Source organism: Cynocephalus volans, chromosome 6, assembly GCF_027409185.1.
Source record: "Cynocephalus volans isolate mCynVol1 chromosome 6, mCynVol1.pri, whole genome shotgun sequence".
NCBI lineage: Eukaryota > Metazoa > Chordata > Mammalia > Dermoptera > Cynocephalidae > Cynocephalus > Cynocephalus volans.
In genome coordinates this window covers 26,002,190-26,016,357 of record NC_084465.1, presented here as the reverse complement: position 1 = coordinate 26,016,357, position 14,168 = coordinate 26,002,190, and the positions used below count along the sequence as shown (strand labels likewise).

Below are 14,168 nucleotides of genomic sequence, written 5' to 3'. Positions count from 1 at the left end.
ATACAAATGGCCAACAGGTACATGAAAAACTGCTCAGCATCACTAGTCAGAGAAATGCAAATCAAAACCACACTGAGATATCATCTCACCCCAGTTAGACTGGCCATTATTAGAAAGACCAAGAATAACAGATGCTGGCAAGGATGCAGGGAAAGGGGAACTCTTCTACACTATTAGTGGGACTGTAAATTAACACAGCCATTATGGAAAACAGTATGGAGGGTGCTCAAACAACTACAGATAGAACTACCATATGATCCAGCAATCTCACTACTGGGTATATATCCAAAGGAATAGAAATCATCATTTCAAAGGGATACCTGGACCCCCATGTTCATTGCAGCTCTATTTACGATAGTCAAAATAGGGAACCAATCTAAGTGTCCATCGATAGATGACTGGATAAGGAAAATGTAGTATATATACACAATGGAATACTACTCAGCCATAAAAAAGAACAAAATCCTGCCATTTGCAGCAACAGGGATGAGTCTGGAGAAAATTATGTTAAGTGAAATAAGCCAGACAAAGAAAGAGAAATACCTCATGTTCTCACTCATAACTGGCTGCTAGGAAGGAAGAGAGGGAGGGAGGGTGGGAGGGAGGAAGGAATGAAGGAAAGAAACAAAGAAAAGACCCAACAATACATTGAACTTTCAGAAGAAGTGAACAAACCTAAGGATACTAGAGATGGGGGGGAAGAGAGGGAGGGGGTTTGGGAAGTGATAGGTCAGGTAAAGGGCATAAAGAAATATCATGATTTATAAGAATGAATATGCTAATAATAAATAATAAAAATTTTTTAAAAATTACGTGTACAGCACAATTTTAATTTTGCAAAAGAACCAAAAACCAAACAAACAAAAAACCAGGGCTGGCCAGTTAGGCTCAGTTGGTTAGAGTGAGGTGTTATAATATGAAGGTCAAGGGTTCGAATCCCCTTACTGGCCAGCCTCTAGGAAAAAAACAAAACAAAACACACAGAAGACAGTCTGGAATGAAATACACCAATAATGTGACAGGAGCTATTGCACAACTGTGTAATTACAGGAGATTTCAATTTTCTTTCTTAAATTTCTCAGTATTTAAATTACCTACTTGTATAATTTTTGTAAATGAAAAAATTAAAATTTTAAGAAGAAAAAAATTGAAATAGAAAAAGGTTTACTTCTTAAATTCTACTTGGGAAAGCTTTCTGGGGAAAAAAAAGTCTTAGGGCTTACTCTCAATGGATCATACCTCTTAACCTAATGTTTTCTGGCCCAGTGCAGTATGGTTTGGAAGCATCTGCCTTAACAGAGTCAGGGTTCTCAACAATAGCTGGGAATCCAAATTCTAAAATATGCTAAGCTGACTAATATCAAAGGTCCTTTAGTTTTCATACCAGGTACATAATTCATGATAACTTTAATTCTTAAAATCCTCATACCACCCAACTCCTTAAATTGCAACAAAGGATACATATTCAAGAATATCATTTGAATAAGGATTCATTGTTCTAGATAGAGTTGCAATTGGGTAACTGTAAGCTGCAAAGAGAAGAGAAAGTTTAGGAAGTTTGTAGCTCTCTTGTTATATCTTGGCTCCAGTTCCCAGCTGGTTTAAAATCTAAGAGTCAAATATATTTTCAAAATAAACTAACCATAAATTGAAATACTTTTGTGAATGAAAATAAACAGGACACTAAGAACAAAGTTTGAAGCTCTACTTTACTGTTTCCAACATTTAGTGCTGGGCTGCTGAGCCATCTGAGAAAATCTGCAGCCTCTCTCAGAACATCATGGTGGAGACAACTCTATAGGTTTCCACAATGGATCCAGCAAACATGGTTTCTTTAACTGTGGGCCATGGTCTGTGGTTAAAACCCACCTAGACTAAAGAACAGGCTCTGTTCTTGGGACTGAGGCACTAAAAGCCTTCTCTCTTACCTCCAACAATGTGGCACTGCTGGTAGGAATCTCTATCACGCACATCTAGCAGCAGGAAGGGGCAGTCAGGATAAGGTCTGTCTTTGGCATTAGGCTCTGGTTTCTTTACCAGCCCTTTGTCAAGATCCAGTTCCCCAACACCACTGATGACACTGCAAATGAAAAAATAGGTCAGCAGAAACCAGTCAGGGGTTGGTGGCTTAAAGGTCAAATGCATTTCTTTAGAATAGTAGATGAGTGCTCAATGTTTTTTCAAAAGACACTTCAAAGAAAAAGGAAGACGGATAGTATCTCAGTTCTGCCTCTGAATGCAGGATCCTATGGATTCCTATTCTATCACACTGGACCCCAAAGAGGATGGACCCCGTGTGTCCATACTTACCTTCAGACAATGCATGTTAGGTCATTACATGGCTGAGGGGCTAGGAACTGTATGTCACATGCTGCCTCCAGCAACAAGGGCAACATTCAGGGAAGGAAAGAGGGGAACAGTTAATCCAATGGAATTTTGAGGAATGCAAAAAAGAAGAGCAAAAGGGGAAAGAATAAGGTTTACAGGAAAAATGAGAGTTGTTTCTATGTGTATTATATGTAATATAGAGTAACAATAATGTTTTATATATTTCATATACAGTGGCCCGTCCAATATAAGTATTGAACCTTAATACTTTCAATAGTTATCCATACTTCCATTTTATAGATTACAATATTGAGGTTGAAGAGGCTTTTAGATTTGGTTGCATTCATATAATGAGACAGAGAAAGAGCTGGATTAAAATCATGGTTCTGTTTCTAAGGTCATTAAATCACTAAAATTGTTTGCCATCTTAATATTACAGGGAAAATGTGGTGAAAACATGAATCAAAGGAATAAGAAGGCTAGGTGTTATGAACAAAATGGCCAGTAGAGAAATATCTGTATTGGAATAAGAAGATGGTTACTTTCCTAGGAAATATTAAGAACCAGGCTGAAGCACAGATTAGTATGTAGCAGAATTCCTCTAGCATCACAGCAAACCAAATTCTGCGTTTAAATCCAATAAACACTACACTGTATGCTATATAGTGGCATATTTTGTTGAACGAAAGGAGATGAAAATCTATTTGATAAGAAACTGCATCTTTAGTGGAAATCCTGTTGGTCTGTCTCTTCATGGATGCAATTTTAGAGTCCTTTACAAAAATAGCTATAAAGAAATAATATTAATAGAGGCATTGATGATAGCAATTCTTTCTCTAGTGGAACTGTTTTATCAGTAGAAGGGATGGGTATGTGCTGAAAATCAGCACTATCTTATAATTAATGGTTTATATTGTGAGAAAGTGCTTCATGGAATAAAGTCCATATAAATCCATGGAATAAGAAGGACCAGCTACATGCAGTTTTAGAATGAACAGCAAGTGCTGCTTTCAACTCTCCTTTGCACTCATTCAACATCAGAGCACTACGTGTGACACTTTATTTTTCTGACTCTAGACAGGGTAATTATAAGCTGCAGCAGACAGAAAAGGAGGGAAAAAATCATACTCTCTGAATCAAAAGTAGTACTTGTAAAGTTAAGTCCTAGTAACAAACTTACATATATAAGGGGGCTGACAAGAATGGAACTGAGGAGTGAAAACTAACACTCTCCTATTAATATATTCTTACATTAACTCAGTAAGAATGCTGTGAAAAAGATTCAGGAGGTGGCATTTATATAAAGAGAAAGTAGAAGGGCTGGAGTTAAAATGTGGAACTTCACTACTGCCAGTTCTGTTTCTAAGGTAATCAAATCACTGAAATTGGTCTCTAGATTAATATGAAGGTAAAATGCAGTGAAAATATGAATCAGATTAGAGTACCTCTGCAGAGTTGAGCGACTGGAGTCCCCTGCTCCCACGCTGTTTATTAACTGGACAGGGCTAGGTGAATGTTCACCTGGGCTCCCTTTCCCATTGGTCCTGGTAGTGATTTCTGTATCTGGGTCTAAAGTTGCAGAATCATTGTCTAAAATTTATAAATGAAGAAATAATTAAATTTAGCCTTGGGATTTGTATTTACTTAGTAGACAGTTCCACTGAAAGTAAGTCAAGAGACCATCACTATTATTAAGTAGTTCTAGAAGTTCTAATGCACAAGTTCTCAAAATGTACTGGACCCCAGGAGTCCCCAAGACCTGTTGGGGGATCTGAAAGGTGAAACTATTTTCATAAGATGTTATTTGTCTTTTTACTGCGTTGAAATTTGCACTGATGGTGCAAAATAAATGGTGCATAAAACTGCTAGCACCTTAGTAAGAATCAGGGCAGTGGCACCAAACTTTACTAGCAATCATTGTATTTTTTACCATGACACACGCACTCAGTAAATAAATATGGCATTTACACTAAAAAAGTATCCCTGATGAAGCAGTAATAATTATAATTTATTAATCTCACCTTGAAGTACATGCCTTTTTAATGTTCCGTCTGATAAAATGGGGAATCCACATACAGTTAAGATTGCTACATAACAAAGTACCATGGTTATCTCAAGGAAAGGTATTAGTGTGATTATTGAGTTGCAAGATGAATCAGCCACTTTTGCCATGAATACCGTTTTTACTTGGAAGAAAAACTGACAGAAAAACTAGGGTTACTTAGACTTGTGTATTTGGCACACATTTTTTCAAAAATGAATTAAGTGAGCCTGTCATTTCAAAGAAAACAATTGATGGTATTTGTTGCTGATGACAAAATTTTGAGCAAAAATCAGAACTTTGGAAACTGTTTTTGCCATCAGGAGCTGAAGTATGAAGAGCTGCTTCTCCATACTTACAGACATTTCTGATAAGACAGATTGTAGGACTAATAAATGTGGTTTTTTGATAGTGTGCAATAAAACGTGTCAACATTTGGAAGATCTTTATAACTCAGTGAACTAATATTTTCCAAATGACCAATGCAAAATGTTATGTTATAAAATCATGCATGGGTATAGAGTCATTCCAAGTGTAAGACAGACCAATGGATTTTAATGTAACAGAGTTTGAAAGATTCACTGATATGGTTTCAGATTGCACATTAGAACTCACCTTTAGAAACTACCAGTTGTCAAGTTTTGGTATAATATTAAAGAAAAATATCTACAATTATCTGAAAGGGCTATTAAAATACCCTTCCCTTTTCCAACTACAGGTCCATGTGAGCCGGATTTTCTGCATATACTTCAACCCAAACAGTATATTGCAGCAGACTGACTGCAGAAGTAAATATGAGGATCAACTGTCTTCTATTAAACCAGACATCAAAGAGATTTACAAAATATAGCTATTTTTCATAAAAATGTTATTTATGCCTTTTTAATATTGTTATTTTTAAGTGAAATAATAAATATTTAAGTTCTCAATTTAAACTTTTAATATACTAAATATTAATAGATATAATCCACATAAACCAAAACTCTTTGGGGTCCTTAATAATTTTTAAGAATGTGGAGAGAGATTGAGATTGAAAAGTTTGAGAACTTGCTGTTCCAACCAATACAATGAGAGAAGAAATAGAAATAAGAGGCCTAATTATTAAAGAGGATATGAAAATTTAATTTGCATATAATATGACAATATACCTAGAAACTTCAAGAGAATGCTATGAGAATAAGGGCAAGAAATATGTTAGCAGATTAAAAAATGCTAATAAATAAAATATTTTTCCTATACACCAATTAGAAAATAATATGAAAAAAACTCATTTAAAATATACTCAGCTATAAGATGTACTCTTCCAGAAGTAAACCCGAAATAAATGTAAAGGACCTGTAAAAATTTATAAATTCTTTATAGGACTTATAAAAATTTTACTTAGGGGCTTTAAGTAAGACCTCAGTAAAGACAATGACATACCTTGCATATTCCTGATTGGAAACTAAAACTGAAATAATGTTAATCCTTTCCAAATTTAATTTCTAGCCTTAATACTAATCCTAATGGGATATTTTAAAAACTTAAAAGGGTTTTAACTATAAGGAAAACAAATATATGTGTGTGTGTGTGTGTATCTGTATACACACACATATATACACATACACACGAGGGTACTTCAAAGAGTTCATGGAAAAACAGAAAAGATAATACGAACCTTTCCATGAACTTTTTGAAGACCTTTCATACGTAAAACTAAGGAGTAATTTGGAGAACCTGCCTTATCAAATGTAACATACATTGAAAATGTAAATTATCAAAATAGTGCAGAACTATAACCAAAAATAAAAAAAAAAAAAAAAAGAACTACAACAGAACGATGGAGAACATGGAAACCTAGAATGAATATAAAAAAGTTAATATGCCCACATCACAAATCAGTGGGTAAAGGGAGAACTGTTGAATAAATAGTGCTGGGAATGTCTCAACTATCTGGAAAAAATCTAGATAATCACCTCACATAATATACCAAAATACATAAAAGATTATTTAAATGTAAGAAAACAAACAAGCCAATAGAAAGAAAATGTAGGTGAATAATTGGTCCTATCCTGAATTCAATGAGCCTAAAACAATAAGAGAAAACACAACAGTAAAGGCTTATAGATTTGATCATGTAAAACATAAATTTCATCTGTGTCAAAACAAAGAAAATTAAAAGGTGAATAAAAAATTAGGGAAAATATCTGTAATACATATGAATGAGAAAAGTTTAATATGTTTAATTTAGTTTTAAAAAATCAATTAACTCTTTAATTGAAAAAGAATCATCAGGTACACCATGTAAAAATGCAAACAAGATAGAACTGTTAATATGGAAAGGAAGACTTCCCATTGTAGACCTGCAGGCCCTCAGGCCTCCTCTCCTAAGGAAACTACCTTCACATACTCATGTCTCCTTCCAGAAATAAAACAATTACATACTGTGCATATATTTTACTTCATCCCCTTTTTACTTATCCAGGAGAATTCCATTCGTATTGTTATATACCTGGTGTTTGTGTTTGTTTTGTTGTCGTTTTATTTTTATTTTACCAATGTAGCTTGGAAATAGCTCGAAATAATCAGGTAAAGATTTTTCTCATTCATTTGCAAGGTTGTACTGGTTTCCATTATATAAAGATGTCATAAGTATTCAGACCTCTTACAAATCAATAAGAAAAAGATGAACATCCTATTAGGAAAAAATGGGAAAGGGCATGTGAAGTCCTTAAAACAAGAAATATGTATGACCAGCAAACACACACACACAAACTCAATCTCACTGTCAAAGAAATTAAAAATAAAACTATTTACTATTTTTTATCTATCAAATTTGAAAATATTTACAAAAATGATAATTATTCAGCATTGACTAGGATGGGGAGAAACAGGTCTTATTCACTCTTGGTGGGAATGCAAACAGGTACAACTATGCTGGAGATAGTGTGGCAATCAGCATTGAGTATCTAAAATGGTTCTACCCTTTGACCACCTGCAGCAATTTATCTTCAGTGAATAAGCAGAATCACGCAAACATTTATGTATATACATTGCAGTATTTTATACAAGTGAAAAGTCAGAAAAAACTGTAATGCCCAACAATAGGATAATAATTAAATTCTGTTTAAATACAAAGGATAAATACTATATGACAACACAACCTTTACATCGTGCTTTTGAAGTCTATTTAATGATACAGGAAAGTATGCACAAAAAAAATGTTAATCAAAAACAGCATAATACAAAACTGTATACAAAGAGTATGCATTGATTGGGGCGAGGAGTTAGATGGGGGGAAAATGGATCAAAATGTTAACAGTGGTTATTAGTTATTTTAATTTTTTTCTTTACATATTTTTTGCAGTTTTCTCATTTACTAGAAATATACTTTTTAGTCAGGAAAAAAGGATAAACATTATAAAAGGAGATTTTTGTACTCTTTCAAAGATAGCCAATATGCATACAGATACAATCTGTTATACAGGCACTCCTGAGTGAGTTATTATCTGTGTAGAACACTAGAAAACCACCAATATTACTCGCACATTATGGTGTCCTATTTTACAAGAGCCTATTTTACTGTGCAAATTTATCTCAGAAGAGAAAATTGCATGTGCCCATATGTTCTGGTGCTGCAATCTCAACAATGAGCTAAAGGACCAAATCTAGGTGCTTATATAACCCGGTTAAAATCGGGAGTACTTGTGTGAGGAGACTCAATTATTTCTGTTACAAAGAGCCCTTATTTATCTGCCGTGTGAGAGGCATCTGTCAAAGATAAATTCCTGTCGTTTTCAGATTCTCTTTATCCACCCTAACAAAAACCAGCCCAGGGAAATGACAGTTGAGTTGCACAAACCCCAGTGTTCTGGCTTCCTGAGAAACTTGTCTTGAAATCAGAAGTCAAATTCCTGACCTACATCAACCTTAACAAAACACATTCCCCTTCAATAAACAGCCAGACATTGATTGCTGAGTACTTCAGGATAAAGTAAAGACCTTAACTCTGTGTATTCTTTTCATGAGAGTACAACTAAGAGGTTTTATTTTCAACTCGGTATTTAAGAAAGGAAATCTGGAGCCTACCTATCTTTCCAGCCTTATCTCCTACCCAGTACCTACTCCTCCCTTAGACCACTCAGGCTATCTCCCTCAGTCAGATGGATTACTCGATTCTCCAAACACGCTGGTGTCTTTCATCTCCACTCCTCTCTCAGGCTGCTCCTCTGCCTGCTACCACCTCAACTCTAACTGGCACCTGTTAAGATTCTACCACTCCTTCAAATGCCTGCAGGAAGCCTACCTCAATCTTCTAACTGGAAAGTACTTTTCCTTCCCCGGAACTCCCACAGCATCCTGTATCTCTCTAAAAGTACTTTCCAGAATCCCTTAAGGATGAAATGCAGGCAGTAAGAAGACCCTCGTTGCTACCAGAGACACTTATACTTGTAGCTCAGGTCTGTTCCTTATTAGCTGTATCACCTTGAGCAAGTAATCTAACCTTTGATGCTCAGGCATCATCTGTAAAATGTACCTTCCTTCTAGAGTTTTTGAGAAGATTAAATAAGAAAATTCACGTGAAGTATCTAGCAATATATATTCAACAAATGATGGGTTCCTTCTGCTCCTCTATTATTAAATTCTGCCATTATTAATAATTTTGTGGTACTGTTATCATTCTCCTCCCCCAGCACACATACACATGTGCACATGCACACATGTGTGACTACAAATTCCATCTAAGCAGAGCTGTGTTTTGCTCATCTCTGTAGTCTCATAGCACCAAATTCTGTGACCTACATGTATATAGAAGGCACTAAAAAATATTTGTTGAAAAAAAGTAATTAGTATATTAAGAACATCCAAAACATTTAAATCTATGTGTTAGAGCTAGAAAACCAGATGGCTTTTTTAAAGAAATAAGAATTAACCATTAAAGCATCAAATGCATTTCTCTGAGAGTAACAATCTAATTACAAATAGATCTATCAAAGTCCCAAGTCCCTGCAAACACAACCGCAAATGTGTATGGGGTGAGTACTTCAGTCAAATGGTCAGTTTGTTATTTTCCCCACATTCTCAGTTCTCATTACCTTCCAGCCTCTGAATCTCCTCAGCTGTCACTTCCAAGGTTTGATCAGAGAGGGAAGCAACTTGGATGACCTGATAGAAAAAAGAATGAAATGTGTAGATGTGTGTGTTTTTCTTTGTTTTTGAAGAGGCAATTTTGTCTTTTACAAAAGATGAGGAAACATCAAACATCAAAGATCTCCTGTTTTAAGAAGCTGTCAGTGATGACTGGAGAGTGAATCTCAGGCCCCCTTATTTTCAGGGTGGTAATTATACTGCAAATGATCATTCCAGAAGAAAAGATTCATTTAAAACATTACACAATAAACTTAAAAGACCAAAGGGATAACTTAGGACAAGAAACATGAGAGTTTTAAGCTACATCCATATATATTCTGGTCCCAACAACAACACATTATTTCTTAAAAATGCAATATTGACTTACAGTAACATAGAATGGTATCAGCAATTCTCCATGCAATGAAAAAATAAATGTAATTACCAACACATTGACTATAGCACTTCATACCTATTGCACAGTGTTCATTTTTAAAGCAGTTTTCACAACTATGAGTCCATAAGATTCAAGATCCAATTTGAGTTACACCAATGGAACTCTTGTTTGGGGGTCAGAGGAATACCTTGTCCAAAATTTTCGAATGAAAGAAGAAAGTGACCTGCCCAGAGTAACAAAATAGCCCATGATAGAATGATTTAGAAAAAAGCTCAGTCACCGAGGAAGGGAAATCACTTTGTTTCCACAGAGAAAAAAATGTCCAAACAATTCAGAATCCAGAATTCTAGATTTTAAATATTAAGTTAAATGTACAAGGAAAAATAAAACCTAAAGCATCCATTTGATGAATTAAGACACATATACCACATACCAAGGAAACCTTCCATAGGTGAAATACAAAGAATCAGAAGAAACCCTCTGCACCTCTACACACATTCCCTAGAGTTGAATTTAGAAATAGTCACATAAAGTGGCACAAATTAGACAGTCTTTACTCCAATAGAAAGATCATTAAACTTACCAGTTGGGCGAAAGTTGTAACTTTTAATCTCTTGAAAAGCTCATCTTTTTTGTATCTATAATCTGAAAAGTAGGATAAGATAAATATTTATCTAGGTCTATTTTTCTTTCTTAGAACTATTAATTCTTTCTAGTTGTCAAGTTATACGGTTTATCTTGCAAGTTATTTATATGCTTTTATTTTATTATCTCATTTGATCCTCAAGATATCCTCAAAATTAGATATGGCAGGTAGTATTATCATCTCTTCATTTTTCCCTTTCCTTTGCCATTAGGATGCTTAAAGCTGAATTTATAGACCACTCTTTTGTGTCTAGTGATTCGACCCCTTGCCTTTATCTTACTAGTCTACCATTTTCCTTTTCTGAAGCTGTCTCTACTTTGACCATTATTGTACTGCACACATTTTTGTAAGCAACCTCAAATGGTTTTCAGTACAAAGCAGGGAATAAAAGTCTGCATTTTACAGATGAGGACAGAGACCCAGAGATGATGAGTTGCCCCAGGTCAAACAGCTGGTAAGACGTTTACACCCTTCTATTCTGACTCCAGCTTGAAAAGAGAGCAATAATATTCCTGCGGTCACAGGCTGTACTAGAGACGGGACAACACTGTTTTGTGTGAGAGCTGGGCACAAAGTTATGGCTGGTCACGATAATTTCGTTATCAGTTTCTCTTCAACTCCACTTCAGTAAAAATTAACCTACTCAGTTTTACAAGATGAAAAAATTCTAGAGTTCTGTTGTACAACCATGTGAATATACTTAACACTACTGAACCGTACACTTAAAAATAGGTAAGATAGTGAATTTTATGCTGTGCTTTTTTTTTTTTACCACAGTTAAAAAAAAACCAAACCACCTGGAACATCAATATTTATTTGGTGCTATCGTTACAGTTCACTTGAATTATAGAGATAACTCAAATGTGGGTACGTCTGTACTCGTGTCAATAATTTTTCATATCACATTAAAGTTATTAAAAATTGAGCCAATGTCACTTTATCTAGTATCTGTCCCATAGATGCAAGTCAAAAGTTAGCTTCCTCAAGCTTTTCTGAAGATGACTGCCAATTCTGAAGAGTTTTCAGGGTTGCACTCCGCCCCCCTTTATCCTTCCCTCTGCTTCTAGGTTTTTATATTGGTGCCATGACTCCTTAAATACTGCCTCATTATTTCAGAATTACTAGAGGTTAACTCAATAACTGCTATGGCCTTCCCAGCATAAATGTCTAATAAACTGAGACTCCTAGCAACAGAGGAAAGGATTAAAGGTATGTAAGGTTATTATTTACCTGGGGTTACTAATCATTTCCATAAATTTTCCAAAAAAACAGCATAGACTGGATGGTTGGTTGAGGATAATGTCAGCTTGGTTTACCAAATACCTTAAGATTCAGACTCAGAAAATGATACTACCTTAAAACCAGCCTTCTGTAAATATATTGACTCCTTCTTACAGGGAATTAAAACATGTGTTCTAAAACATCTTAAAGAGAGCGATTTGGCAAGTAACAATAATAATAATAATTTTATTATTTAAAATAATAATTTTCTAGAAAATTCTTAGAACAGCTTCTTCTGAATATAACAAGGCAACAAACTTAGATGCAATGGAGCTTCTAAAACCTGCCAGGATGCAGATCTAAACAGGTTGAGAAGAGGCTTTGAAAAGTATAACTGAGTAATAACTACAGTGTTCCTCTCAATTGCCACCAACTTTCCCACCAAAAGTCATTTATATAAATCAAAGCAGCAATAAGTCAGCCAATAGAAACTGTTGACAGCTTTCAAGCAGTTTGCACTGTGACATTTATCCATTGATATTCTTTTGGTATGGTTACACGAAATACTTCTAAGTACAAAATGTATGCATTAAAATCCCTTTTAAACAGAGACTACCTTAAACAAAAAAACAGGTTTGCTATATATATTCTATGGATTGGCATTTCTACTCTCCTCTGCATAAACACTAGAAGCCCCCTGCATATTTGAACCTGGACTCTACGTACCTGGTTCTGGTTTAGAAGGAGAGCCATCAGTAGGACTTTCTGACATTATTACTCAGAGATAAAAGATCAAATTAGACGTCTTATGGTAAGTTTTAAATTTTATAAAAAGGATGACTTGGAAGGCTCTGTCAGTCTGTTCTTGTAAGAGCGAACAGAGCTTTAAGAATGGAGCTTCTGCTACTGTAGCTTCTCCCAGACTCCGTGATGAAGACAAATCATCCTAGTTTCAGATACATTATCAAGGTTTGCTTCTCCAGTAAGTCTAGTGTCTAAGTCTGTCTCTCTCGAGTTACTGGAAGGACAGAGACCTGACTATCTATGATGGTTCACACTGGGTCCAACCAGCGTCATCTAACCATCAGAAACCAAGAATAGGCTTTGTAAATGGTCAATAGACACAGAGTGACTATTTTCCCCAAGTAGAATTGAAACAATATTCAGATTACAAAGGATGTCTGCGTTTTCAGGGTTCTGTTAAAATGCGTTATTAGCAGAGGGAAGTTGGGCTCACAGGGGAAGAGAAATCAAAGGAAATAACAGAACAAGGTTTGTGGTTTCACAGAAAGACATGACATCTAAGGTAATCTGAGTAAAGTCCTGGGTCTGGGGTGTCATGAAACAAGGCAATATTCTCCTCCCTTTCGACCCAAAAGAACACTAACAACAGAAAATGAGAAAAGAGAAGGAAATATCTTCCAAAAGGTAGATGCCAAACCAGAATCTAAAGTAATTCTGTCAGGGATCAGCCCAAAGTATGTGAAATAAGGTGACAGAAACCTCCTGCTGTACTAAAAGGAAGCCCATAACTTCCAAAGAGGGAAGATGAGGTGAGCATTTTCAAGGACTCTGTTCCAAGAGAATTTCTTTTGGGAGATAATCTCCATTTAAGGTTTAGATATTAAAGAAACCACATTGTACTTTTAAGAAATGTTTTAAACAAGGTTTTGCCAATCTGGGCGGAATGGGACATTTTTATGGGACAAATTTCTGGTAAGGACATGTGAGCTCACACTCAGCTACAAATGGATGGGAGGTGGAAGAGACTACAAACCCAAATAGATGGAGGCCAGCTCAACTTTGCCTGCCTTGGATGAATTAAGGATGACAACAATGAAGTACAGGTGAGTAAACGAGATTTTTTTCATAGTTTGAAAATTTAATATATATTTTATATGTGTATTTAAAAGATACAGTCTTATAAATGTATTAGAAGAAAAGATAGGATACTGTGACATAACATTAAAAAAAAAAAATGTCTACAGCACTAGCCCTTACAGCTGAACATGGCAAATAAAAACAAAGTCAGCACAAAGCTGCTACTGTGTCCACATCTACTGTCTGGGATTTTCCAATATCGCAGCAATCAAAAAACAAACAAAAAAACAAAACAGTATCTTTTTAAATTAAAAGGTTTGCTGTGTAAAAAAAAGCTCTGCTGTATTCTGGATTTGTAATTTTCTTTTCCAAGAAGATGTATGTTACCAGAGCCAAGTCCTGAACTATGATCATTCAGGGTACTCTTTACTACCATTAGCTAAATACTCCCCTGGCACTGGGTTCTCTTACTTAAGATATGGCCAAATCCATCTTAGAAAACAGATGTTTCTAGTTCTTCTTTAATTCTGGCTTTAATCATTTTACATCAGTTTTAGACACAAATTGAAAAACTATGATTTTGTACAAGGGCAATGACTAGCAAC

At 35.2% G+C, this 14,168-nt stretch overlaps 1 protein-coding gene across 1 annotated transcript in view; it reads right to left on the bottom strand.

Moving 5' to 3' along the window:
• The window catches only part of CEP41 (centrosomal protein 41), a 44,494-nt gene that overhangs the window by 6,740 nt on the left and 23,586 nt on the right, over nt 1-14,168 (bottom strand). Inside the window, exons 4-8 of the mRNA XM_063100407.1 lie at nt 10,459-10,520; nt 9,445-9,514; nt 3,774-3,918; nt 1,929-2,080; nt 1,462-1,529 (exon numbers count right to left, since the gene is read on the bottom strand). Coding sequence (XP_062956477.1) covers nt 1,462-1,529; nt 1,929-2,080; nt 3,774-3,918; nt 9,445-9,514; nt 10,459-10,520 — 497 coding nt within the window. The remainder of the gene's footprint in view (nt 1-1,461; nt 1,530-1,928; nt 2,081-3,773; nt 3,919-9,444; nt 9,515-10,458; nt 10,521-14,168) is intronic.